At 36.0% G+C, this 27,586-nt stretch overlaps 2 protein-coding genes across 2 annotated transcripts; both read right to left on the reverse strand.

Moving 5' to 3' along the window:
- Positions 1–6,725: 6,725 nt before the first annotated feature.
- Positions 6,726–9,741, reverse strand: LOC104249242 (uncharacterized). Its single transcript, XM_070153822.1, has 3 exons — positions 9,138–9,741; positions 7,303–7,387; positions 6,726–6,768 (listed from the first exon to the last, which is right to left on the reverse strand). The coding sequence occupies exons 1-3, from the start codon at positions 9,739–9,741 to the stop codon at positions 6,726–6,728; spliced, it is 732 nt and encodes a 243-aa protein (XP_070009923.1).
- Positions 9,742–25,603: 15,862 nt separating this feature from the next.
- On the reverse strand, positions 25,604–26,002 carry LOC138875017 (uncharacterized). Its single transcript, XM_070153823.1, has one exon. It carries the CDS (start codon positions 26,000–26,002, stop codon positions 25,604–25,606), a length of 399 nt encoding a protein of 132 aa, XP_070009924.1.
- Positions 26,003–27,586: the final 1,584 nt, after the last annotated feature.

Here is a 27,586-nt window from a genome sequence, read left to right on the forward strand (position 1 = left end):
GCACTTTGCTTCTTTAACTTGTATGTTCTAATTATGTTTTTCAGCACCAACAACAACATGCTTACTTACTGATTTTGCATTCTTGTCTGCCTACTGCTTGTATTTAATTCAGTACCATTATTTAGCATGTTGTAATTTCCTTTCTCCTATTCTGAATCAATGTATTATGAATCCCAAACCTCTACCCCAATGTGATACTTGTGGTTAGTTTGGGGCATGACAGCATTGAATATTGATGAGCATGACCCAAACTTGATCCTCCTAGGATCATAACCTCCATGTTACCCTTATATGTTGTGTGTTCTGGTTGATTTACAAGCATGACATCACTCCCTATTGCTATGCATGCCCAAAATTAACTCATGCCTAAGTATATAAGCCCCCTTAAAATTGGTTCCCAAACCCCTGCCCCTTTGTGTGAAGTTATCAATTCTTTGAAGTGTTAATGGTTGACTCTCATCACCCTTTCCCTCTTATTTATTCCCTCAGTTCTTAGAACTCAGTTTCTGCACCTTTCACTCTCTTTTTGGACTTAAGTTCTGCCCCCCTCATGTGAGCCTTGCCTTGGGACCTATGAGCTCCCTCTGAACTTGGACACATGAGGGCTGGTATATTCATACTGCACTTGTCCCTATTCTGGTTATGAAACTTGGGTGTGAGCACTGCCCGGGGTCCTATTGAGGCCCTTAGGCAACTCTGACACACTCAAGGCTGAGAAAGGTTTTGGATCAATGGTAGTTTCAGTTGGTTTATCTCATAACTCAGAGAGGAAGTCAAGAATCAGGCTTCCTCTGGTTGTAACTTTTCTTTTTACTTTTTCTGATGTAATTTATTATTCCTGGTTTGTAATAATTTGTAATGAACATTTGGGGCTGGCTAGTGAAAAAAAAAGGTTGGGAAATTATGCATGCTCAAAGGTAGAAAACATGCATATATGACTACATTCTCTACTTGTTCAAATCGCATTTAGAAAACATGCCTATAAGACTGCTCCAATTCTGCATATTCACGTTACATTTAGAAAACATATCTATATGTTTTAAGGCCCAATTGGTTATAACCCAGTAGCATGCTGAAATCAGTAACGCATAGAAATCTTGCCTATAGGGGTTCTTAAACAAATTTGAGTCGTTCCATTCACATTCAATGTTAGATATCATGCCCATGTGGATTAGAGTCAGTAATAGTAGATACCATCATCTGCAGAATTTAGAACTAGTCTAATTTAAATTCGTGTATTCAGAACCTCTGTTTTATAATTCCCTTATTTCCAACAAGGTTTAGCAAACTTGCTTATAGGATTGCAAGCAGTACGTTTTGAGTTACACTGTTTCACCACCTTCTGAATTAAGTAGATATCATGACTATAGTACCCTGTCTAAACACTTAGGCTAGTCTAGAGTAATAACTGTAAAATTGAATCCGCCTTTGTTAATTGTTACAACCAGCAGGCTGGCCTGATTCGGACTTCTTATCTGAGTTATGTAATAAACTAATCTTCCTCAACAATTAACTTCCCTCGTCTTTATGTGCTTTAAATCAGATCTAAAAAGTATGTGCAAGTCATGCTAGTTATGTGCTTTTGTTTTGAGGAAGTATACATGAGTCTTTTGTCTGTTTACATGCTTCCTCTTTATATGCCATATTATCTATTTTTTTATGTCGCCTTAGATTTTTATCCTTTGAAACCAATCAGCCTAATATCCCCTCCCTTAAGAATAGTAGTCCTAAGTGCCTCGGGGACTGATAAGAATGGGACGGGTAATAGCATGCAAGTAATCGAGACCAATCCGCGCTGTAATACCTTAACGGGGTGGGAAGGATAAATATGGATATGATGCCGGTACGCTAATGCCACGTGTAACCCCTCTTTTGAGGAGTGATTACCGGGTATTACATTGATGTGATCCATATTTTTTGTAAACCTAGGACCCCCTTTCTTTATTTCCCCTTCTTTTTTTTAAGCATTGTAACTCCTTATTTAAAATCAGCTCTTTTAATTGCTTTTTCAAACTCTGTTTACTTTCAAACTATTGTGTATTGAAATCCCCTCTTATTTGAGCCTTATATGCTTATATGTTAATTGCACCCCAAATTCACAATAACTGTCTGGCCGGAAACCATACTAGTGGATCCTGAGGGGTGCCTAACACCTTCCCCTTGGGATAATTTCAAGCCCTTACCCAATCTCTGATTACCCAAACAAACTTATAATTGAATCTCTATTGGTATCGTAATGCACCTTAATCATTAGGTGGCGACTCTTCAAATGCAAAAACCCAGTTCCTTAAAGGAACGAGTTGTCCTTCCAAATGTCATAAACCCGATTTCGCGAAAAAAGGGGCGCAAAAAATCTATGAATACATTTGCAGTTGCTCCAGTGGCCATGAGTAACTTTTAAAATTTGGAAATCACCCTGTGTTTATGCAACTTTTCGATGATGCCAAAAGAGGGAAAAGATATTGTGTTTTATATTCTGAATAGTGATGTTATAACCTAATGAACCTGGTCCTTGATGATGAGTAAAATTTTCTAACTTTGCATTGATGTTGAGCTAAGTTCTGGCAGGGCCTAAGTTTATGAAAAGCACAGAGTTTGTCATCATCAAAAAAGGGGAATTTGTTGGCCCAAGGAAAGGTTAGTTTTGAAGACTGACAAAGAAACTAAGACATAAACCAGGTCCATCCTAGTAGAGCACAAATATGGACAGACTTAAGCATGTAAGATGCACGTGAAGGAGATAAACTTAATCTCCTGATCCTGTTCGAAAAGGTTGCATATTGGATAGGAGAAGGACTCCTTACTCAAAGAGAACACGGTTTAAGAAAGGGAAGGAGTTAGAGGTTGAGATAAACTAGAACTCTTCCACCAAGGAAGAGTAGCATGAGAATTCTAGTTAATCTCTATTTACTAACTCTATAAATATCAGTGTTGATTTCTTTTACATGTAACACACATAAGCAGAAGTTAAACGTGAATTGAGAGCAAAATAGCAAGGAAATTTTGCAAGAAGTTTGTGTGTGATTCAAGTGTGCAAACCTGAAGCTACTTGAACCAGATAGAAGAACTAGTTCCAAGTGTTTGTCTTTTATTCTAGTTCAATTGTAGTAAGTGTTTTCATATTGTACCTTTCAGCTTTATCTAGAAGCAATTGTATTAGGTACTCAGAGTTTTCAAGTTAGAGTTAACTTGAAGTTGTCACAACAGTTGAGGCTATGTGCTACAACGGGATTAGTGTTAGTCCTAGGTTTACAAAAGAGTTTTTGTAAATGCAGTTTTTGGCTCAGTAATTTTAGTGAAGAGTTTGGGAAAATCCTACTGGAAGGTAGGTCGTGGTTTTTTCACTTTTTGAGCCATGTATTTTCCACGTAAAGTACTTATGTTCTTTACTTTCCGCATTTACCATTTCTTCAATAGTAGGTTAAGGAACACGTAGAAGAACCAGGTTCTTCCATAAATAGCTTAAGCAAAAAATTGGTCACCACACAAATCACCACCCCTTCCTCTTGTGTGGTATTAAAGTATAAAACATCAACACGACTTGGACACAAGTAAGACATAGTTCCATACGCATCTGGGTTTTCCTTACTGAATCATTCAGCACGGACATGGGAATGACATTGAAATGTCCCAACTACTTCATAAGCTTATGTTTCATACTGCTAATAATAAATAAATCAAATAAACTTCCTTCGCTAAATATTCTTATTCAGCCTTTTGTTAAGATTATCCAACGTTTTTATCGGTACATATATGAGTCATTACATCTTAGCTCTTGAAATTATATACATATATAAATGATTCATCTAATTAAATACACTGCTATTTTACTTCTTCGAGAGAAATATGATTTCAGTCTGAAACTACATTAATATATTTCAGCTAAGTGCCATGTCCTTGTTCTCAAAGTTTTCCGTCCACGTGTTCACGTCAGTCATTTACCCCAAGTATATAATTCTTTTTCTTTTTTTGATAAAAACAATGTTAAAGCTACAAAAAAAGAAACGAAACTCAATTGTCCCACGTATATATTTCTGCTTCATAGCTATTAACTTGTCGATCATAAGCAGGTGCTCGTCTGCATTGCCTTATTCAGAGTTCTATGTCAGTTCTCGTAAATAGACTTTTTTGTAAGTAGATGACCTAACACATGATGCCTAGATGTTGATTGCTTTAAGGAGCATATATGCCAAAGAGGAGATCTGTATGTCATTTTGTAGCACAAGAGGTCAAAGATATGAAGCAGAAGTACATCATAATGTTTCATTAACCACTCTTAACACATGCTAGTTGTGAGGGAATTAAAAACTTTTCTGTATATATAAGACGACGGAACCTTGAGTAGTTATAAGTGAGGAATTATCAAATACATAACCAAATGTAATATCAAGAAAAAACCTATTATATAATATAGTAAAATCAAGAAATAAGGCGTACTATCACCAATGTAGAAAATAGCAGGTCATCGAAACGTAAACATAAATACCTACCAGTTAGTGAATGTATCACTCCCCAGTTGGCCAGATCTGAGATACCTCCCTGCAGCAAATTGTATCTGAAATTTTGTGGAGAGTCAGTTCATTACCCCAAATCAGCTCATGGATACCAACAGTTACCGAAAGAGAAAATATAATACCAACCCCAAAGCATCTCCTCAACTGACCCAGTTTTCCTCTCACTATGCCCTATTAACATAGTCAGCAAGATTGGAATTTGGTAAAATTTTCTTCATAATAGATTAATGAGGTAACAACTAACAACCCCCCCCCCCCCCCCCGCCCAAAAAAAAATCAAACACACGACGGGAAAAAGTAAAAACAATAAACATCATAAAAAGGAGAACAGGTTAAGGGAGGCAAAAAGCAACCCTGAGCCTTAAATTGCCTATGAGGCGAAGAAACTATAATAAAAGTTTCTATGTGAGCTTCACCAGATGGCCAAATAGACTACCCCTTGAACAACAACAAAAACATACCCATTGTGACCTCACAAGTCGGGTTTGGGGAGGGTGAGATGTACGCAGACCTTATCACTACCTTATTCCTACCTTGTGTGAGTTAGAAAGATTGTTTCTGATAAATACTCTGCTCAAGAAAAGCATTTTAAAACAAGTTTGAAAACTTCAAGAGTAAAATAGCTAAGATGAAAATATTGAAGGAAAGAAATATATTGATAGCAAAAATAGTAAATACAACCAAAGTAAAAGAAACAACAATAGTAAAAGAATTGAAGAATAAGATAAAATAATAATAATAATAATAATAATAATAATAATAATAATAATAATCTGATAAGGAGAAGAGGAAGCAGATAAGGTGCTTTAACTACCCACAGAGAGGAGAGAATCGCTCGACTATCTACTAACCTTTTATCATAATCCTCAACCTCCATGCTTTCCTATCTAAGGTCATGTTCTCGGTGAGCTAAAGATAAACTATATCATGTCTAATCACGTCTCCCCAATTCTTCTCCGGTCTACCTCTACCACTGCCAACTTCCCGCACCTTCTCACTGGGTCATCTGTGCTTCTCTTCACATGCCTAAACCATCTCAGCCTCCGTTTCCCATCTTGTCCACCACGAGGGCCACTCCCACCTTGCCCGATATTTATTCTTTCCTAATCTTATTCTCCTAGTATGCCCATACATCCATTTAAATATCCTCATTTTCGCTACTTTCATCTTATGAACGTGTAAGTTCTTGACAGGATAACACTCTACCCCATATAACATAGTTGATCTGAACTTACCTTTAAGTCTTGGTGATACATTTTTATCACATAGGACCCCGGATGTGAGTCTTTATTTCATCCACTCCACTCCAATTCGATGTGTGACATCATCATGATCTCCCCATTTTCTTGAATTATTGACCCAAGATACTTGAAGCTTCCTCACTCGAGGATGACTTGTGTATCAATTCTCACTGTACCACATTCGCCTCATGTGATGCATCACTAAACTTGCACTTATGTACTCTGTTTTAGTCATGCTCAACCTGAAACCTCTAGGCTCTAGGGTCAGTCTCCAAACCTCCAGTCTATTGTTAACTCCGTCGCGTGTCTTGTCAATCAATACTATGTCATCTGCAAATAACATACACCATGGTACCTCCCTTAAATATGTGGTGTCAATTCATCCATCACAAGGCAAATGAAAACGGGCTAAACACTGATCCCTAGTGAATAGACTATCCCTTTAACAAATAGAAGAAAAATCCTAAAATAAATCCTATTCCTGCGTATCTTCAAATAGTTGAAACAACATTAATATTTATGTTCATGACAATCATACATCCATTTGTAGGAAACAGATAGATTCTAGTTTACCTTCTTATCCAGAAGAACAAAGGACTAAACCCTAGCCACATCATTGAAATAAAGATATAAAAGAAACTCCAGCCCTGCACATTTCCCAAATGTGTAAAGAATGATATCTCTTAACATAATGATTCTCGGAGTTAAAGTTAGATACTCACCACATAGATGCATTAATTTATAAAGAAAATCTTCAGTTTCATGCACATTTGTGACATTTAACTCCTACATAAGTGAATCGTATGGAAGCACCTAGAAAGAATGCTTATTAGACACAACTTAGATAACATAGAGTATCAGCTAGAAGAAGTATTTTACAGGAACAACAATGTCAAATTATCGAAAGGTATCTGAGAGAGAGTAGGACAATACAAAAAAGTACTAAAAACGAAGATAAAAGATCAAAAACTTAACAATTATTTGAGGCAGTTATACCAGCAACAATGACATCTCTGAAATAATATGACATACAGAGATGACTGATCAAAAATATAAATATGATATGCACAGATTTTTGGCATTTGAGTGAAGTAGGCATAAACCAAGTATCAATGTTGCAATTCATTAATCATAGGTTGTCAACTCTACGATCTCAGCGACAATAAAATGTTAGAGTGGGTTGAGGTACTACTCATATCATACAACAAAGGGGAGGAGAAAGAAATGAAGTAATAGAGAAATTAGTCAAACTCAAAAAGGCTTAAGCAAACAATTTCAAGAGCATTCACTCAACTAGAGGTCAATTAACTGATGATAAATATATTGGAATCATCATCCAGGTTAGCTAAAAGCAACCAAAAATCAAGGGTTTTGACAAACAAGCACCAAAAAGCTTTGATGAGCCACTTGTCCCTTTTACTTATATTGTGACAAGTTGATATCAACGAATGAAGCAAAGGGATAAAAAGGATGGATCAACAGTTATCATAATCCCCCAAGAAAGCATTCTGATTTGGAGAAGTTGACTACACTTGAATGAAGTGTACCTTGCTTGTCTCAGCCAGGGTAAGCATGGAAGCTTCAGCTTGAGAACTTGTATAGGCACCAATTCAGGAAGACGGATAGCAATACCTATAAAACCAAACAAATTCACAAAAGATAAAGAGCCAAATGACAAATCTATAACACATGCAACAACAATTTAAGAGTATATAATTTCTACAAAATTGAATTGCTGAAACACAACCTGCAAGTCGACAGGGTTTATGGGTTTAAATTGAACAAATGGCATAGAAAAGGTAACTTGAGAGGAGCCTATAGGTTCAGTTACTTCAGTACATTAAGCAAATGAGACCACAAATTTTACTTTTTTTTAACTAACCGAAAACTCCTGTGGGCTAGCTGCTTCATGGTTCATAACTCGATGGACAATGGGTCTGCCCTATATCCTTTGCTAGTTAAATACCAGGCAGCAGGGTTCAAACTCTTCACGTGTACCAAACCCATGCATTATGTGTTGTGCTCTTACCATTGGACTGAAACACTAGGGGCACCAGACTGCAACTTTTTTAGAAGTCCAATACTTTATGTTGAATCAATGGATGAGCTTTTGAAGATCTGTAACGTCAATGCAAGTCAAAAACCATCTGAACTCAAACACTGATACAAACTTGTCTTCAATAAATTGAAAGGAACAGTAATATCAACAACTAGAAAACCATTTTTTCATATCCATAATGATATTCTGGCATGCCTATATGCTCCCAGTGTCACATTACCCAATATTAAATTTTACATTGTCAGCAAATAAAACAAGTTCTGCTAAAAAGAATAATGAGCGTCATGCTCTACAGGACATTATGAGTTCTAAAGATGGAATTTAGCAAACTGCAAAACAACTTTTTTTCTTGTTCTTTCTCTCTTTTTTATCCCGGGCTATGGGGGGATTTTTGCTGGAATCTTGGATAGAAGGACACTGCATAAGCTGTTTAGTCATCTCCTTAAAAGTCGTCACTAGAAATAGCCAATATTTCTAGTATCATAAGTATATCAATAGTTGTCAAGAGTTCTCTTGACTTTCCTTTCTATATAAAAGGATTACTCGGGTAGCCAAAAAGTTATTCCCTGTAGATGATTGTCTGTCACTTTGTGCAGAAGCTGACATGAAACTATAATGCTATATATGAGATCCTTATTTATGGAAGCTCATAAAATGTGCCTGAAAAGTTTAGCTCGCTTATCTGTAGTATGAAGGTTATTAGCTTGCTACTATAAGTGCTAAAGATAAAAGTCAGATTAATATTAGGCTCTACTGGCCATTCAAGCACAAAAAATCAAATTCTGAAGATCTAAATATCAGCATAGCTGAAATACTGAGATATAGTGCCAGAGTGAATAGTAAAAAGTCAAACATAATGGATATCCTCTCCTAGTCCTGTCTTCTTTTTATCTCTCAAGATCTTTTTTTTTGAAAATGGTAACTTTTCTATATTTCATATGTAGCAAAAACAATACTTAGGTAGTACTGAAACGATATATACAAGAGACTTTATCACTAACACTCTATACATTGAGTCTAAAATATCAATAATGATATTAGTATCATTTGTGTACATCAGATTACACCAAAAACGTAACAGCAAAATAAAGTTTAACTTGATCTTCTGCACTCCACTCTCCACATTCTCAAAACATCTGGAGTTTCTCTCTTTCCAAATTGTCCACCAAACATAAGCAGGTATAATTCTCCATCTAGTCCTGACCTTTGCATGTAGTCCTGCTTCCTCCCAACTTTTAAGAGTATCTATAACTTTCCCAAGCATGGTCCAGGAGATGACTTTGAGGTTAAGAATAATTCTCTATAGGTGAGAAATTGTCTTACAATGGAGGAAGAGATGATTAACTATTTCTGTTGTTTCCCTACACAAAAAACATTTAGAACATAAGATGAGGCCTCTTTTCATCATATTATCTTGTGTAAGGACATCTTCCTTAGCCAATAGCCACACAAAGCAAGCAACTTTGTAAGGAATTTTCGTTTTCCAGATGTGTTTCCATGTCCAATCAGCTATCTGCTGGTTGCAATGATTCATCCTTTTGTAAGATACGTTGACCTTGAATATACCCTTACTGCTACCTTGCCACCTTAGAACATCAACATCTTCTTCTAATCCACTAAATTGTTCTAGTACACAGAAGAAATCCACCACTCTTTGTGCTTCCCGATCATTGATATGTCTTCTAAAAATGATGTTCCATCCTTGAGGTGTCCACATCTTTGCTATAGTCCTTTGCTGATGTAGAGCCAAATTGAAGACTTCTGGAAAAGCCACATCCAATCTGCCAACTCCATGCCAATTTTCCTTGCAAAAGCTAGTCTTATTTCCATCATATACTTTGATTTTGGAGGAATCCCTCAATTCACTCCACAGTGATCTAATGGATCTCCATAGACTAACCCCATATGGTGTGACCTCCTTAGTCATCCATTTGTATTTCTGTCCATATTTTGCTTTAATAATGTTTCCCCAAAGGAGCTGATCTTCCTTGTTGAGCCTCCACAACTATTTCATTCTAAGAGTTTTGCTCTGAATCTTCAAGTTCCTGATCCCTAGGCCTCCAAATTTCTTGCCAACAGTAAGTGCTTTCCATTTCACTAAGTGGTAACCCTTCCTTTCTTTGTTCCCATTCCATAAAAGGTTCTTCCTGATGCTATCCAACCTATTAATGACCCCTATTGGAATGGAGAACAATGACATCATATATGTTGGAAGTGCATCAAGAACTAAGTTAATAAGAGTCACTCTGCAACCTAAGGATAGATATTGGGTTTTTCACCTAGCCAGTTTCTGTTCACACTTCTCTAACACATTGTTCCATATCCCAATTGACTTAGATTTAGCTCCCAAAGGCATTCCAATATATATTGTTGGTAAACCCCCACTTCACCACCCAAAACAACAACTAACAGGTCTATATTTGTGACTTCATTTATAGGGTACAAAAGCCTCTTCTTACAGTTGATATGCAAGCTAGAGATTCCTTCAAAAAGAACTAGAATCACCCTGAGGTGTTTCAGTTGATCTTCTACATCATCACAGAATATGAGTGTATCATCAGCATATTGCAAATGAGTCACTTCGAAACTATCATTGCCCTTCCTAGCTACATCAAAACCTTTTATCCACCCAAACGGATTGGCTGTTTTAATCATATTGTTGAGACCTTCCATAACAATCACAAACAAAAAAGGTGATAAAGGATCACCTTGTCTTAGTCCCCTTTCTGCTTTGAAGAATCCTGTTGGAGAGCCATTTACCAGAACTAAAAACCTGGTTGTTGACATGCAGAATTTAATCTAGTTTATCCATTTCTGGCAAAAAACCAATCTTTCTAGCATACACAGTAGGAAATTCCAGTTGACATGGTCATAAGCCTTTTCAATATCAAGTTTGCACAAGATACTAGGTTTCTTTTGTTTCAGCCTAGAATCCACTACTTAATTGGCTACCATTACAGCATCTGTTATCTGTTTACCTTTGATAAAAGCAATTTGTTGATATTCCACCAATTGTGAAATTACCTTTTTGAATATCTCTATCAGAACTTTGAAAACAGTTTGTAGATGCAACCTATCAAGCTGATAGGTCTGAAATCCTTTAGTTACTTAGCACCTTCCTTCTTTGGAATGAGAGCAATCAGTGTTGCATTAAAGATTCTTTCAAAAACTTCTTTGTCATTAAAGTCTTGAAAAGCATTCATGATGTCAGATTTCACTATCTCCCAGCTTTTGATGAAGAATCCCATAATGAAACCATCTGGGCTAGGGGCTTTATCTATTGCACATAGCTTCAAGCACCTTAGCACTTCTTCCTCTTCAAAATTACCCTGTAGAGCTTCCTTATCCTCCACAGTTAAGACTGGGCAATTGTTATAGTAGCATGCATGTCTCCATTGAGTAGTTTCTTTGTACAGCTTCTGATAAAAATCAACAATTTCCTCTTCTATTCTAGTTGGCTCCTATGTTAATTCTCCTTGTACCATCAATTGATCAATATTATTGAATCTTTTATGTGCATTTGCTACTTTGTGAAAAAACTTAGTGTTTTTGACTCTTTCTTTAAGCCATAGTGCCCTAGATTTCTATCTCCATGAGATTTCCTCATTTTTTATCAATTGCTCATACTCCATGAAAAGAGTTGCCTTCTTGATAGTTTCTTCCTCTGTTAAAATTCTGTCTCCGAGCACCTCATCCAGTTCAGCCAATTGACTTAGTAGTTTCTTCCTTTGCTGTCCTAAATTCCCTGCCTCACTTCACTTTTGCTCCACTCTTGGAGTTTTGATTTGAGAGCTTTTAATTTACAGGCCAATATAAAGTCAGGCTTGCCTGAGAAATTGAAAGAGCTCCACCATTCTTTAACTCTGTCATTGAAGCCAGCTGTTCCTAGCCACCAATTCTCAAATTTAAAATAATTTTTGTTTTTATTCCAAATTCCCCTTGAAGAGTTACTGGAGTATGATAAGATGCTAATCTTTGTAGTGGAATCTGTTTTATATTACTAAAAACTATCATCCCACTCCTCAGAAATCAGAAACCTATCTATTCTGGAAGCCTTGTCTTGATTATCCCCTTTCAACCAAGTGAAGTTACCATCTTCTAATCGTAGATCAATTAGGCTCGTGTCTTCAATGAAATCAGAAAATTCCACCATACCCCTTGTTCTCCTCCTACAATTCCTTTTTTCTGAAATGAATCTGGTGACATTAAAATCTCCACAAATAGACCCATTGTGATATCTCCCTTTCTGTAACTTGAATGGGTTGTTGTTGCTGAATGAGAAGAGGTTCTACCTCTTCCACTTCCCAATTCTCTATTTCTTTGATTGTATTTTGTTGATCTAATTCCAAAGATAGTTCTTGAATTCCCCTGGTCTCATATTCTCTCTCCTCCTTATCTTCTGCTACCCTAATTAAGTCTAGAGAAGGTCCCCCAAGAAAAGCTTCTATTAAGGCCTTGTTTATCTATGCACTTTTTCCATTAAAATCTGCACTTTGGGATTTTGCATACGCCAACTTTTGGGTGGAGTCAGATTAGATCTTGTGAGTTGGAATCTTTCAATTAATTAAAAATGACTTGGGGTGTAAAGTCTGGCCCAAAGGAGTTATTAAAGTCAGCCACTTTATTGGGCTTAGCTTGCTGGCCCTTTTTATGACCTTCATTAAAACCTAACACATGCCTCTCACGTGGACCTTTTTAAAAAATATTTTCACCTATCATAGAAGTACTACCCACGTGCTTTCTTGCTGTAAAATCCCTATAAAGAGGGGATTTTTGTACTTCATTGCAGTTGGTAGCCCTATTTGCCCGATAGATAAAGGTAGTACCTGGTTCTTGCACAGAATCTTCTTCTCCGATGCCCCCCTCTGCTAATTCCGGCGAGATTTCATATCTTGACTTGCTTTCCAGTCATCTTGGAATGTGATGGGTGATTCCGTTACAAGAGATGGATATATCTCTTCGGGAGATTCCTCCCATTGTTCCTTACCAAAATTCTGGATCACTTCAAGTGATTTTTTTAGCTCTGTTTCTTCTTCAGTGGCCACTCATCCTCCATAGGATTCACTTAGTTTTTGAAAATTTCTCTGCGACCACAGATGAAGGGGAATCCCTACTGCTTTGAGCCACGTTTCTTTGATTTCAATAGAATGCGGGGTACATCCTGCCATGGGATTCCACCATTCTAATTGCAACCTAAGCTTTTTCCATAACCACTGCCCTTGTAAGGTCCTTTCAGCCATGTATCTATTAGGGAATTGAAATAAGAACAAATCCCCACATATCTCATATATGTTTACCCCAATAACATTCTTCCAAGCTGAGGTTGACCACCTTCTAAGGTCAGCAAGTGTTGGTTTTTCTTTCACCTCTTCTTCAAAGCACCCCACTAGTCATCTCTTCAAAGGCCCATTGTCTTGTACCTTGACAAATTCAAGAATGTCAATATTTCCACTGTTGCAAGTCACCACTGCTTCCTGAAGACTCCTATTATGCCATTTGCTATCTTGTACAACCTTCTTATAGGGATAATTTATCTCAGTTAATCTTGGGGGAGCTACCACTGTCACTTCTTTTGAGTCTTTAATGAAGTTGTTGATCTTAAATGCTATATCTCATTCCAGCCTGCATTAAAGACTGGTTCAGGAATAATAAGTATTGATCTTCCTGCACCATTTAATGACAGAATACTCATGTATCTCCCATACACATTAAATTTTTTGGTGCATAAGTACTCTGTGGCCTGCTATGATATTTTCCAACTCATAACCACTCTATTCTAGTCCTTTGAGGCCTCTTTAAGTACAAAACAAATCATCTTTCTGCTCATAGTCGATCTGCTCATCATCTTTCGACATCTCTCAACCCATTCAAACCACTCTGTGTTTCTAGAAGACCACCTGATAATATCAAAAGATTTGAACCCAGTATTGGAGTAAATCTTGTTCTCCCCCATACAACAAGCTTGGGAAAAGGTCAATGTAGAAAGCAACCACAGAATATGATTCCTTGAACAAAGAAAAATAGAGAGGAAGAGAGGGAAATAGATTGTATCAGGAAAAAATAGAGGAAGAGGGAAGGGAAGGGTAGAGAAAAAGAGATATCTCCCGTGGAAGAAGGCCGAAGAAGGAGAGATTCTCCCTCCTAGAAGGGAGGAGAAAGAAAGGTCTCGAAAAGAGTGCCTGAGAGCATTTTTTTATAAATAATGCTTTGGAGTATTCTCTTCTCCCTTAATTCTATGCTTTTCTCAAGTCTCCTCTAAAGATACCCACCATCTTCCCATGCAAGGCAAGTCGTTTGCTCCTAGGTTCATAGGCTATTAGCATGAGTATGCTAGCTAACTTATATTTTTACGAGTTATCACGAGTAAGTCGACATCATCCTTCAGAAGGAACAAATAAAAGCTAAGAATGTCTTTCTTATGATACGAGATGAGGAAGTGCAACTTGCCTCTACACCATAGGCTTTAAGAAAAGTCAAACCTTGTATCTTTTTCTATTAGAAGTTGGTTGATGTAAGTAAACCTTTTTGCTAATAAAGGTCAATGGCTATTGAACACTGGCATTACATGTCATCTAAAAATTCTCTACAATGCGAAGGGAAGGCAGCTTGCCTGTGGCTATGTGGACATATTGGGTTTTGACATACCAAACTCTGACATGTCAAAACCCATTATGTCCAGCTGTTTGTGGATAGAGGGCATTGAAAGTCGATATAAATCATTATCAGTCTCAATTCCATTTTTTAACACTTCATGATCTTCAAATTATTAACCAAAAAAGAACAAACCTACATCATTTATTAAAACGTGCCAAAAAAAGGATCTAATGTACTTACCGTAATATGAGGTGAAAATGAAGAATAATTATATGATCATATAATTGCATCAGAAATAACGTTATTGAAAAAACAAACATAAAAATCAGATCAAGCCAATGGAAGATCCTTTGAACACAACCCCTCCCCACAAAAAAAGGAAGCAGTAAATGCCTTGTTAAAAGCTCTACAACATATAGATGATCTGAGATGAAAGAGACAATCGAAATAATGTTAAAAACAAAACAATGCTTACCTTTGTGGACACTCCATATTCCATGAGCAAACAAGCGAAGCAAATCAAGGTACGGTGAATTGTGGATTCCTTCAAGTTGCATATAGGTCCAATATAAAAGTTAAATTATCCAAAAATATGAGAGGGGTCCTCAAACATAACAATGATTGCCTACATAATGTACCAATATTTAATTATATCCAGCACAAATGTAATTTTTGAGGAGGTAAGGTTACCTATGTCCCCTTCCTGTATGTACGCTTTTTTAGTCCCTTAATGAACAAGGTAGGGGTCAATGCCTAACCCCCATCACCATGGGAGGTGAAAGCCTGGGTAAGTGGAGTTTAATTTCTTTTTAAAAAAACATAGTGTACCAATATTCTTATGAAGTGAACATAAATATGAAGAGAGATATAGTGACTCAAATTATGAATAAGAATCTCAATCTGTAAGAAGAACTAATTTGGAACAAGTGTTTCTATCATACTTTTCTTAATCTCATGACTTACATTTATATCCTTTTTTATTTTCCTTCTAACAAAATCTACTCCCACAATATGAATATATAATGCATGATTTCAGTTGAATCTTGTGATTTAATACTGTGCCATAATGAATTTTCAAGTCAAAACTATGGTGTGATAAAGTTTTCAGCGCAAACAATTTCAAGTCGTGTAACCTGACTTCCCAAAAATATTTTTTTTCCACTTCCAATTTTTCATCTAATCTCAGAAGGAACTGCAAAGAGAGGTTTCAAACACTTTTTTCTTTTGCAAGCTTGATGAGAACACGAAATTGTTGCCTCTTCATCTGTTGCACCTACTATGCTTTCTCCTGAATAATGAACCGAAATACCAATGTCTTCCGAATTTCAGGCTATTTTAGTTCTCTTCTTCTATCGTGCATATCCTGATTTCTTTCTCTTCTTTTTTAAATTCCAAAGGTTATTTGGTACTTCCATGCATATACAATACTTAACATTTGCAGCTATATATTCTTCCAGCGATTAAAGACATGAAGGTAGACCATACAAGTTTGTTTCAAAATTGGTTTTGACAGGTGAAAATTGATACCGACATGTAAATCGCAAGTCCATTTGACAACCTTTTTGACAAGTATGCTTTATACAAAAACTACAAGAGTTCAAATTGGCAAGAAATCAAAAGGCTTGAGCAAACAAACTCTCTTATTGGTCCTCCCATAGTACTGTCATCAGCTACAACAACAACAACATCTCAATTCAAGCAAGTTGGGGTCAGCTATGTTGCTTCATTTAAGCTCGCCTAAGTCCAATATTATAAACGTTTAGCTTCTTTAACGCTAGAAGTTTTCCACACTTCCTACAGACATATAAGTTTCTGACAAGGCTAACAAATGATGGACCTAAACTACACCTAACTTTTTTTACAACAGAGAAATCTTCGAGTGTCAATAACGCATGGTTCGAAACTCGGTGTGTAATGGGTCCACTCTTTATTTATTTTTCACTTAAATTTTAGGCTTTTGTATGATGTGTGCCTAACTCATATCATGTGTTGTACTCTTACATAAGACCAAAGCGCTGGGGCACCTAAACTATAATTAGACTAAAACTTAATCTCCACTAATTAGTATCGCCACACAAATATAAAGCTGCAGGACTAGATAAAGAGATCATAGACTATACACGTAAGATTAATGCGACACGGAACCCACCAACATTATGAGAGAGAAAAAAGGTCAACATGCTTCATCGGTAACCAAATAAATAACAGAAAAATAAGCATAAGAGTTTATGAACATCAATGTACCCAGGGATGTGGCCTAGAGGTTAATGAAGTGGCTTGAGAACCATGAGGTCTCAGGTTCAGATATAGAGCAAAAATACTAGGTGGTTTCTTCTTATTTATTCAAACATTTGGTGGATAAAGTTACCTTGTATATGTGAAGGTAGCAGCTACCCGTGAAATTAGTCGAGGCTGGTCCATACTCCACACAATTATTAAAAAAAGAGAGATTATGAAAACAATTAAGTAAAATTGAGGAATTGGAACCTGAAGAACATTGGGAAGGTAAAGAATCTGGTAGAAGGCGAAGAGAAAGGGATAAGAAGTGGCTTCCACAATAACATGCGACAGTGCAGAACTCTTGAGTGCTGATGATATATGCCTGTGTCACAAAGTGATCGATTTGCTCCGCTTGCTTTTGTTATATATCCACCAACTTTCACCATTTTAATTTCTCAGGAAAAAACACACAATTATAATATTCTAGATTACACCACTAAATTGGGTTCAAACTTCAATATCATTTACAAAGATAGAAATTTACTAGTATAAAATATACATATTTTATGTATATTATATATTAATTAAACAAAAAATATGTAACAAATGGCCAAACTTCTTACTGTATAATATGAACTAGAACTAATTTACAGATTCGGATAATAATTCAACACTAACTACTGAAATACAATGAGAAATATAAGGATTAGAGATTAAGAAGGGGAGATGAGAAGCTTAGACTCAAAGCAAAGAGATGAGAGGAACAGACATTTTCGTCTTCAACAATAGGCATAATCCCTTCTCTCTAACTGGTAGTCCTTAACAAATTTCTAAATGGACCTGGATCCCAAATAAAACTCTCCAAACCTTTGTTTATTAAATATTTTGATTTGGCCATCAGTATTTGACAATGACCTGTTTGCTCATTAAATATTACTGTATTTAGTATTGAATTACCTGTGAAATATTGAAACAATTGTTCGATGAGTATACATTTCAAGCGAACAATGATTTCTACTAGCAACAAAAACAAATTTTAATCTTTTCTCTGGGTGAACTTCATTCATATACACATGCAACTAACTTCCATACTTCCTTTTTTAACTTGAAGTGCTTTAAATACCTCATTCTCGACTTCAACCGAATATTGTCCAAACTCATTTGCTAAGAAGAAGTGTATATTTTTCATACATGCATGCATGTTATTATCATAATAAGTGGAGTATACGAAATTTAATACTCCACACCTGATAACTTCATAAGCTTATGTTTCATACTGCCAGTAATCAATAAATAAAATAAACTTCCTTTGCTAAATATTTTTATTCAGCCTTTTGTTAAGATTATCCAATGTTTTTATCGGTATATATAGGAGTCATTACATCTTAGCTCATGACATTATATACATATATAAATGATTCATCTAATTAAATACACTGCTATTTTACTTCTTCGAGAGAAGTATGATTTCAGTCTGAAACTACATTAATACATTTCAGCTAAGTGCCATGTCCTTGTTCTCAAAGTTTTCCATCCACGTGTTCACGTCAGTCATTTACCCCAAGTATATAATTCTTTTTGTTTTTTTTTGATAAAAAAACAATGTCAAAGCTACAAAAAAAAGAAATGAAACTCAATTGTCCCACGTATATATTTCTGCTTCATAGCTATTAACTTGTCGATCATAAGCAGTTGCTCGTCTGCATTGCCTTATTCAGAGTTCTATGTCAGTTCTCGTAAATAGACTTTTTTGTAAGTAGATGACCTAACACATGATGCCTAGATATTTATTGCTTTAAGGAGCATATATGCCAAAGAGGAGATCTGTATGTCATTTTGTAGCACAAGAGGTCAAAGATATGAAGCAGAAGTACATCAAAAAGTTTCATTAATTAACCACTCTTAACACATTCTAGTTGTGAGGGAATTAAAAACTTTTCTGTATCTATAAGACCACGGAACCTTGAGTAGCTATAAGTGAGGAATGATCAAATACATAACCAAATGTCAAATCAAGAAAAAACCTACTATATAATATAGTAAAACCACTCTTAACACATTCTAGTAGAACTTACCTTTAAGTCTTGGTGATACATTCTTATCACATAGGACCCCGGATGTGAGTCTTCATTTCATTCACTCCACTCCAATTCGATGTGTGACATCATCATGATCTCCCCATTTTCTTGAGTTATTAACCCAAGATACTTGAAGCTTCCTCTCTTGAGGATGACTTCTATATCAATTCTCAATCTTCCACATTCGCCTCATGATATGCATCACTAAACATGCACTTATGTACTTTGTTTTAGTCCTGCTCAACTTGAAACCTTTAGGCACTAGGGTCATTCTCCAAACCACCCGTCTATTGTTAACTTTGCCGCGTGTCTCGTCAATCAATACTATGTCATATGCAAATAACATACACCATGGTACCTCCCTTAAATATGTCTTGTCAATTCATCCATCACAAGGCAAATTAAAATGGGTTAAACGTTGATCCCTAGTTAATAGACTATCCCTTGAACAAATAGAAGAAAAATCCTAAAATAAATCCTATTCCTGTGTATCTTCAAATAGTTGAAACAACATTAATATTTATGTTCATGACAATCATACATCCATTTGTAGGAAACAGATAGATTCTAGTTCACCTTCTTATCCAGAAGAACAAAGAACTAAACCCTAGCCACATCAATTAAACGAAGCTCTAAAAGAGACTCTAGTGCTGCACATTTCCCAAACGTGGAAAGAATGATATCTCTTATCATAATGATTCTCGGAGTTAAAGTTAGATACTCACCACATAGATGTATTAATTTATAAAGAAAATAATTAATTTCATGCATATTTTTGACATTTAACTCCTGCATAAGTGAATCGTATGGAAGCACCTGGAAAGAATGCTTATTAGCCGCAACTCAGATAACACAGAGTATCAGCTAGAAGAAGTATTTTATAGGAACAGCAATGTCAAATTATAAAAAGGTGTCTGAGAAAGAGTAGGACAGTACAAAAAAGTACTATAAACGAAGATAAAAGATCAAAAACTTAACAATCATTCGAGGCAGTTATACCAGCAACAATGACATCTATCAAATTATATGATATATAGAGATGACTGATCAAAAAGATAAATATGATATGCATAGATTTTTGCCATTTGAGTGAAGTAGGCTATCACATCCCTCAAAATAGGCTAAGTGTATCTTAACACATGCTAGTGGTGAGGGAATTAAAAACTTTTTTGTATCTATAAGACCACGGAACCTTGAGTAGCTATAAGTGAGGAATGATCAAATACATAACCAAATGTCAGATCAAGAAAAAACCTATTATATAATATAGTAAAATCAAGAAATAAGGCGTAATATCACCAATGTAGAAAATAGTAGCTGGTCATCGAAACGTAAACATAAATACCTACCAGTTAGTGAATGTATCACTCCCTAGTCGGCCAGATATGATATACCTCCCTGCAGCAAATTGTATCTGAAATTTTGTGGAGAGTCAGTTCATTACCCCAAATCAGCTCATGGCTACCAACAGTTACTGAAAGAGAAAATATAATACCAACCCCAAAGCATCTCCTTAACTGACTCAGTTTTCCTCTCACTATGCCATATTAACATAGTCAGCAAGATTAGAATTTGGTAAAATTTTCTTCACAATAGATTAATGAGGTAACAACTAACACCCCCCCCCCCCCAAAAAAAAAAAAAAAACGAAACACACGACGGGAAAAAGAAAAAACAATAAACATCATAAAAAGGAGAACAGGTTAAGGGAGGCAAAAAGCAACCTTGAGCCTTAAATTGCCTATGAGGCGAAGAAACTATACTAAAAGTTTCTATGTGAGCTTCACCAGATGTCCAAATAGACTACCCCTAAAACAACAACAAAAACATACCCATTGTGACCTCACAAGTGGGGTTTGGGGAGGGTGGGATGTACGCAGACCTTATCCCTACCTTATTCCTACCTTGTGTGAGTCAGAGAGATTCTTTCTGATAGATACTCAGCTCAAGAAAAGCATTTTAAAACAAGTTTGAAAACTTCAAGAGTAAAATAGCTAAGATGAAAATATTGAAGGAAAGAAATATATAGATAGCAAAAATATTAAATACAACCAAAGTAAAAGAAACAACAATAGTAATAGAATTTAATAATAAGATAATAATAAAATAATAATAATAATAATAATAATAATAATAATAATAATAATAATAATAATAATAATAATAATAATAATAATCTGATAAGGAGAAGAGGAAGCAGATAAGGTGCTTAAACTACCCACAGAGAGGAGAGAATCGCTCGACTATCTAACCTTTTATCCTAATCCTCAACCTCCATGTTTTCCTATCTAAGGTCATGTCCTCGGTGAGCTAAAGATAAACTATATCATGTCTAATCACGTCTCCCAATTCTAATCCGGTCTACCTTTACCACTGCCAACTTCCCGCACCTTCTCACTGGGGCATATGTGCTTCTCTTCACATGCCTAAACCATCTCAGCCTCTGTTTCCCATGTTGTCCACCACGAGGGCCACTCCCACCTTGCCCGATATTTCTTCTTTCCTAATCTTATTCTCCTAGTATGCCCATACATCCATTTAAATATCCTCATTTTTGCTACTTTCATCTTATGAACGTGTAAGTTCTTGACCGGACAACACTCTACCCCATATAACAGAGTTGATTAGAACTTACCTTTAAGTCTTGGTGATACATTCTTATCACATAGGACCCCGGATGTGAGTCTTCATTTCATCCACTCCACTCTAATTCGATGTGTGATATCATCATGATCTCCCCATTTTCTTGAATTATTGACCCAAGATACTTGAAGCTTACTCTCTTGAGGATGACTTGTGTATCAATTCTCACTCTTCCACATTCGCCTCATGTGATGCATCACTAAACTTGTACTTATGTACTCTATTTTAGTCATGCTCAACCTGAAGCCTTTAGGCTCTAGTGTCAGTCTCCAAACCTCCAGTCTATTGTTAACTCCGTCGCGTGTCTCGTTAATCAATACTATGTCATCTGCAAATAACATACACCATGGTAGCTCCCTTAAATATGTCGTGTCAATTCATCCATCACAAGGCAAATGAAAACGGGCTAAACATTGATCCCTAGTGAATAGACTATCCCTTGAACAAATAGAAGAAAAATCCTAAAATAAATCCTATTCCTGCGTATCTTCAAATAGTTGAAAAAACATTAATATTTATGTTCATGACAATCATACATCCATTTGTAGGAAACAGATAGATTCTAGTTTACCTTCTTATCCAGAAGAACAAAGGACTAAACCCTAGCCACATCAATGAAACAAAGCTCTAAAAGAAACTCCAGCCCTGCACATTTTCCAAATGTGGAAAGAATGATATCTCTTAACATAATGATTCTCGGAGAAGTTAGATACTCACCACATAGATGCATTAATTTATAAAGAAAATCTTCAGTTTCACGCACATTTGGGACATTTAACTCCTACATAAGTGAATCGTATGGAAGCACCTGGAAAGAATGCTTATTATACACAACTTAGATAACACAGAGTATCAGCTAGAAGAAGTATTTTACACGAACATCAATGTCAAATTATCAAAAGGTGTCTGAGAAAGAGTAAGACAGTATAAAAAGGTACTAAAAATGAATATAAAAGATCAAAAACTTAACAATCATTCGAGGCAGTTATACCAGCAACAATGACATCTCTCAAATAATATGACATACAGAGATGACTGATCAAAAATATAAATATGATATGCACAAATTTTTGGCATTTGAGTGAAGTAGGCATAAACCAAGTATCAATGTTGCAATTCATTAATCATAGGTTGTCAACTCTACGATCTCAGCGACAGTAAAATGTTAGAGTGGGTTGAGGTACTACTCATATCATACAACAAAAGAGAGGAGGAAGAAATGAAGCAATAGAGAAATTAGTCAAACTCAAAGAGGCTTAAGCAAACAATTTCAAGAGCATTCACTCAACTAAAGGTCAATTAACTGATGATAAATATATTGCAATCATCATCCAGGTTAGCTAAAAGCAACCAAAAATCAAGGGTTTTGACAAACAAGCACCACAAAGCTTTGATGAGCCACTTGTCCCTTTTACTTATATTGTGACAAGTTGACATCAACGAATGAAGCAAAGGGATAAAAAGGATGGATCAACAGTTATCATAATCCCCCAATAAAGCATTCTGATTTGGAGAAGTTGACTACACTTGAATAAAATGTACCTTGCTTGTCTCAACTAGGGTAAGCATGGTAGCTTCAGCTTGAGAACTTGGATAGGCACCAATTCAGGAAGACGGACAACAATACCTATAAAACCAAACAAATTCACAAAAGATAAAGAGCCAAATGACAAATCTATAACACTTGCAACAAGAATTCAAGAGTATATAATTTCTCTCTACAAAATTGAATTGCTGAAAAACAACCTGCAAGTCCACAAGGTTTATGGGTTTAAATTGAACAAATGGAATAGAAAAGGTAACTTGAGAGGAGCATATAGGTTCAGTTACTTCAGTACATTAAGCAAATGAGACCACAAATTTTACTTTTTTTTAACTAACTGAAAACTCCTGAGGGCTAGCTGCTTCATGGTTCAAATTTCGATGGACAATTGGTCCGCCCATATCCTTTGCTAGTTAAATACTAGGCCGCAGGGTTCAAACTCTTCATGTGTACCAAACCCATGCATCATGTGTTGCGCTCTTACCATTGGACCGAAACTCTAGGGGCACCAGACTACAACTTTTTTAGAAGTCCAATACTTTATGTTGAATCAATGGATGAGCTTTCAAAGATCTGTAACGTTAAAGCAAGTCAAAAACCATCTGAACTCAAACACTGATACAAAGTTGTCTTCAATAAATTGAAAGGAACAGTAATCTCAACAACCAGAAAACCATTTTTTTCATTTCCGTAATGATATTCTGGCATCCCTATATGCTCCCAGTGACACATTACCCAATATTATATTTTACATGGTCAGCAAATAAAATAAGTTTTGCTAAAAAGAATAATGAGCGCCATGCTCTACAGGACATTATGAGTTATTCTAAAGATGGAATTTAGCAAACTGCAAAACAACATTTTTTTCTTGTTCTTTCTCTCTTTTTTATCCCGGGCTGTGGGGTTTTTTTTTGCTGAAATCTTGGATAGAAGGACACTGCATAAGCTGTTTAGTCATCTCCTTAAAAGTCGTCACTAGAAATAGCCAATGTTTCTAGTATCATAAGTATATTAATAGTTGTCAAGAGTTCTCTTGACTTGCCTTTCTATATAAAAAGATTACTCGGGCAGCCAAAAAGTTGTTCCCTGTAGATGATTGTCTGTCACTTTGTGCAGAAGCTGACATGAAACTATAATGCTATATATGAGATCCTTATTTATGGAAGCTTATAAAATGTGCCTGAAAAGTTTAGCTCACTTATCTGTAGTATGAAGGCTATTAGCTTGCTACTATAAGTGCTAAAGATAAAAGTCAGATTAATATTAGGCTCTACCGGCCATTCAAGCAGAATGAATATCCTCTCCTAGTCCTGTCTTCTTTTTATCTCTCAAGATCTTTTTTTTTTGAAACTGGTAACTTTTCTATATTTCATATGTAGCAAAAACAGTACTTAGGTAGTACTGAAACCATATATACAAGAGACTCTATCACTAACACTCTATATATTGAGTCTAAAACATCAATTATGGTATTAGTATTATTTGTGTACATCTGATTACACCAAAAACATAACAGCAAAATTAAGTTTAACTTGATCTTCTGCACTCCATTCTCCACATTCTCAAAACATCTGGAGTTTCTCTCTTTCCAAATTGTCCACCAAACACAAGCAAGTATAATTCTCCATCTAGTCCTGACCTTTGCATGTAGTTCTGCTTCCTCCCAACTTTTAAGAGTATCTATAACTTTCCCAAGCATAGTCTATGAGATGCCTTTGAGGTTAAAAATAATTCTCTATAGGTGAGAAATTATCTTACAATGGAGGAAGAGATGGTTAACTATTTCTGTTGTTTCCCCACACAAAAACATTTAGAACACAAGATGAGGCCTCTTTTCATCAGATTATCTTGTGTAAGGACATCTTCCTTAGCCAATAGCCACACAAACAAGCAACTTTGTAAGGAATTTTTGTTTTCCAGATGTGTTTCCATGTCTAATCAGCTATCTGCTGGTTGCAATGATTCATCCTTTTGTAAGCTATGCTGACCTTGAATATACCCTTACCGCTACCTTGCCACCATAGAACATCAGCACCTTCTTGTAATCCACTAAATTGTTCTAGTACACAGAAGAAATCCACCACTCGTTGTGCTTCCCGATCATTGATATGTCTTCTAAAAATGATGTTCCATCCTTGAGGTGTCCACATCTCTTCTATAGTCCTTTGCTGATGTAGAGCCAAATTGAAGACTTCTAGAAAAGCCACATCCAATATGCCAACTCCATGCAAATTTTCCTTGCAAAAGCTAGTCTTATTTCCATCAAATACTTTGATTTTGGAGGCATCCCTCAATTCACTCCACAATGATCTAATGGATCTCCATAGACTAACCCCATATGGTGTAGTAACCTCCTTAGTCATCTATTTGTATTTCTGTCCATATTTTGCTTTAATAATGTTTCCCCAAAGGAGCTGATCTTCCTTGTTGAGCCTCCACAACTATTTCATTCTAAAAGCTTTGCTCCGAATCTTCAAGTTCCTGATTCCTATGCCTCTAAATTTCTTGCCAATAGTAAGTGATTTCCATTTTACCAAGTGGTAACCCTTCCTTTCTTTGTTCCCATTCCATAAAAGGTTCTTCATGATGCTATCCAACCTATTGATGACCCCTGTTGGAATGGAGAACAAGGACATCATATATATTGGAAGTGCATCAAGAACTGAGTTAATAAGAGTCACTCTGCCACCTAAGGATAGATATTGGGTTTTTCACCTAGCCAGTTTCTGTTCACACTTCTCTAACACATTGTTCCATATCCCAATTGCCTTAGATTTAGCTCCCAAAGGCATTCCAAGATATATTGTTGGTAAAGCCCCCACTTCACCACCCAAAATAGCATCTAACAGGTCTATATTTGTGACTTCATTTATAGGGTACAAAAGCCTCTTCTTACAGTTGATATGCAAGCTAGAGATTCCTTCAAAAAGAACCAGAATCACCTTGAGGTGTTTCAGTTTATCTTCTTCAGCATCACAAAATATGAGTGTATCATCACCATATTGTAAATGAGTCACTTCTAAACTATCATTGCCCTTCCTAGCTACATCAAAACCTTTTATCCACCCAAACAGATTGGCTGTTTTAATCATATTGTTGAGACCTTCCATAGCAATCACAAACAAAAAAGGTGATAAAGGATCACCTTGCCTTAGTCCCCTTTCTGCTTTGAAGAATCATGTTGGAGAGCCATTTACCAGAACTAAAAACCTGGTTGTTGACATGCAGAATTTAATCCAGTTTATCCATTTCTGGCCAAAAACCAATCTTTCTAGCATACACAGTAGGAAATTCCAATTGACATGGTCATAAGCCTTTTCAATATCAAGTTTGCACAAGATACTAGGTTTCTTTTGTTTCAACCTAGAATCCACTGCTTCATTGGCTACCATTACAGCATCCATTATCTGTCTACCTTTGATAAAATTAATTTGTTGATATTCTACCAATTGTGAAATTACCTTTTTGAGTCTCTCTATCAGAACTTTGGAAAACAGTTTGTAGATGCTACCTATCAAGCTGATAGGTCTGAAATCCTTTAGTTCCTTAGTACCTTCCTTCTTTGGGATGAGAGCAGTTAGTGTTGCATTAAAGCTTCTTTCAAAACCTTCTTTGTCATTAAAGTCTTGAAAAGCATTTATGATGTCAGATTTCATTATCTCCCAGCATTTGATGAAGAATCCCATAGTGAAACTATCTGGGCTAGGGGCTTTATCTATTGCACATAGCTTCAAGCACCTTAGCACTTCTTCATCTTCAAAATTACCCTGTAGAGCTTCCTTATCCTCCACAGTTAGACTGGGCAATTGTTATAGTAGCATGCATGTCTCCATTGAGTAGTTTCTTTGTACAGCTTCTGATAAAAATCAACAATTTCCTCTTCTATTCTAGCTGGCTCCTCTGTTAATTCTCCTTGTACCATCAGTTGATCAATATTATTGAATCTTTTATGTGCATTTGCTTCTTTGTGAAAAAACTTAGTGTTTCTAACTCCTTCTTTCAGACATAGTGCCCTTGATTTCTATCTCCATGAGATTTCCTCATTTTTTATCAATTGCTCATACTCCATGAAAAGAGCTGCCTTCTTGATAGTTTCTTCCTCTGTTAAAATTCTGTCTCCGAGCACATGATCCAGTTCAGCCAATTGACTTAGTAGTTTCTTCCTTTTCTGTCCTAAATTACCTGCCTCACTTCACTTCTACTCCACTCTTGGAGTTTTGATTTTAGAGCTTTTAATTTACAGGCCAATATAAAGTCAGGTTTGCTTGAGAAATTGAAAGAGCTCCACCATTCTTTAACTCTGTCATTGAAGCCAGTTGTTCCTACCCACTAATTCTCAAATTTAAAATAATTTTTATTTTTGTTCCAAATGCCCTCTGAAGAGTTACTGGAGTATGATCAGATGCTAATATTTGTAGTGGAATCTGTTTTATATTACTAAAAACTATCATCCCACTCCTCAGAAATCAGAAACCTATCTATTCTGGAAGCCTTGTCTTGATTATCTCCTTTAAACCAAGTGAAGTTACCATCTTCTAATCATAGATCAATTAGGCTCATGTCTTCAATGAAATCAAAAAATTCCACCATACCCCTTTTTCTCCTCCTACAATCCTTTTTTCTGAAATAAATCTGGTGATATTAAAGTCTCCACAAATAGCCCAAGGGCTTTCCATCAATCCCCTAACTGCGCA

Source organism: Nicotiana sylvestris, chromosome 8 (genome assembly GCF_000393655.2).
Source record: "Nicotiana sylvestris chromosome 8, ASM39365v2, whole genome shotgun sequence".
NCBI lineage: Eukaryota > Viridiplantae > Streptophyta > Magnoliopsida > Solanales > Solanaceae > Nicotiana > Nicotiana sylvestris.

What these genes read in the sequence shown, in the direction of transcription:
- LOC104249242 (XM_070153822.1), bottom strand. Translation starts at nt 9,741, where the DNA reads ATGACTAAGGAGGTCACACCATATGGGGTTAGTCTATGGAGATCCATT. An exon ending in TAATCATCTCTTCCTCCATT is followed by an intron (nt 7,388 to 9,137) that starts GTAAGACAATTT and finishes TTGGTTTTATAG; the next exon opens with GTATTGCTATCCGTCTTCCT. An exon ending in CCCTGGCTGAGACAAGCAAG is followed by an intron (nt 6,769 to 7,302) that starts GTACACTTCATT and finishes ATATTATTTCAG; the next exon opens with AGATGTCATTGTTGCTGGTA.
- LOC138875017 (XM_070153823.1), bottom strand. Translation starts at nt 26,002, where the DNA reads ATGGAAGGTCTCAACAATATGATTAAAACAGCCAATCTGTTTGGGTGG.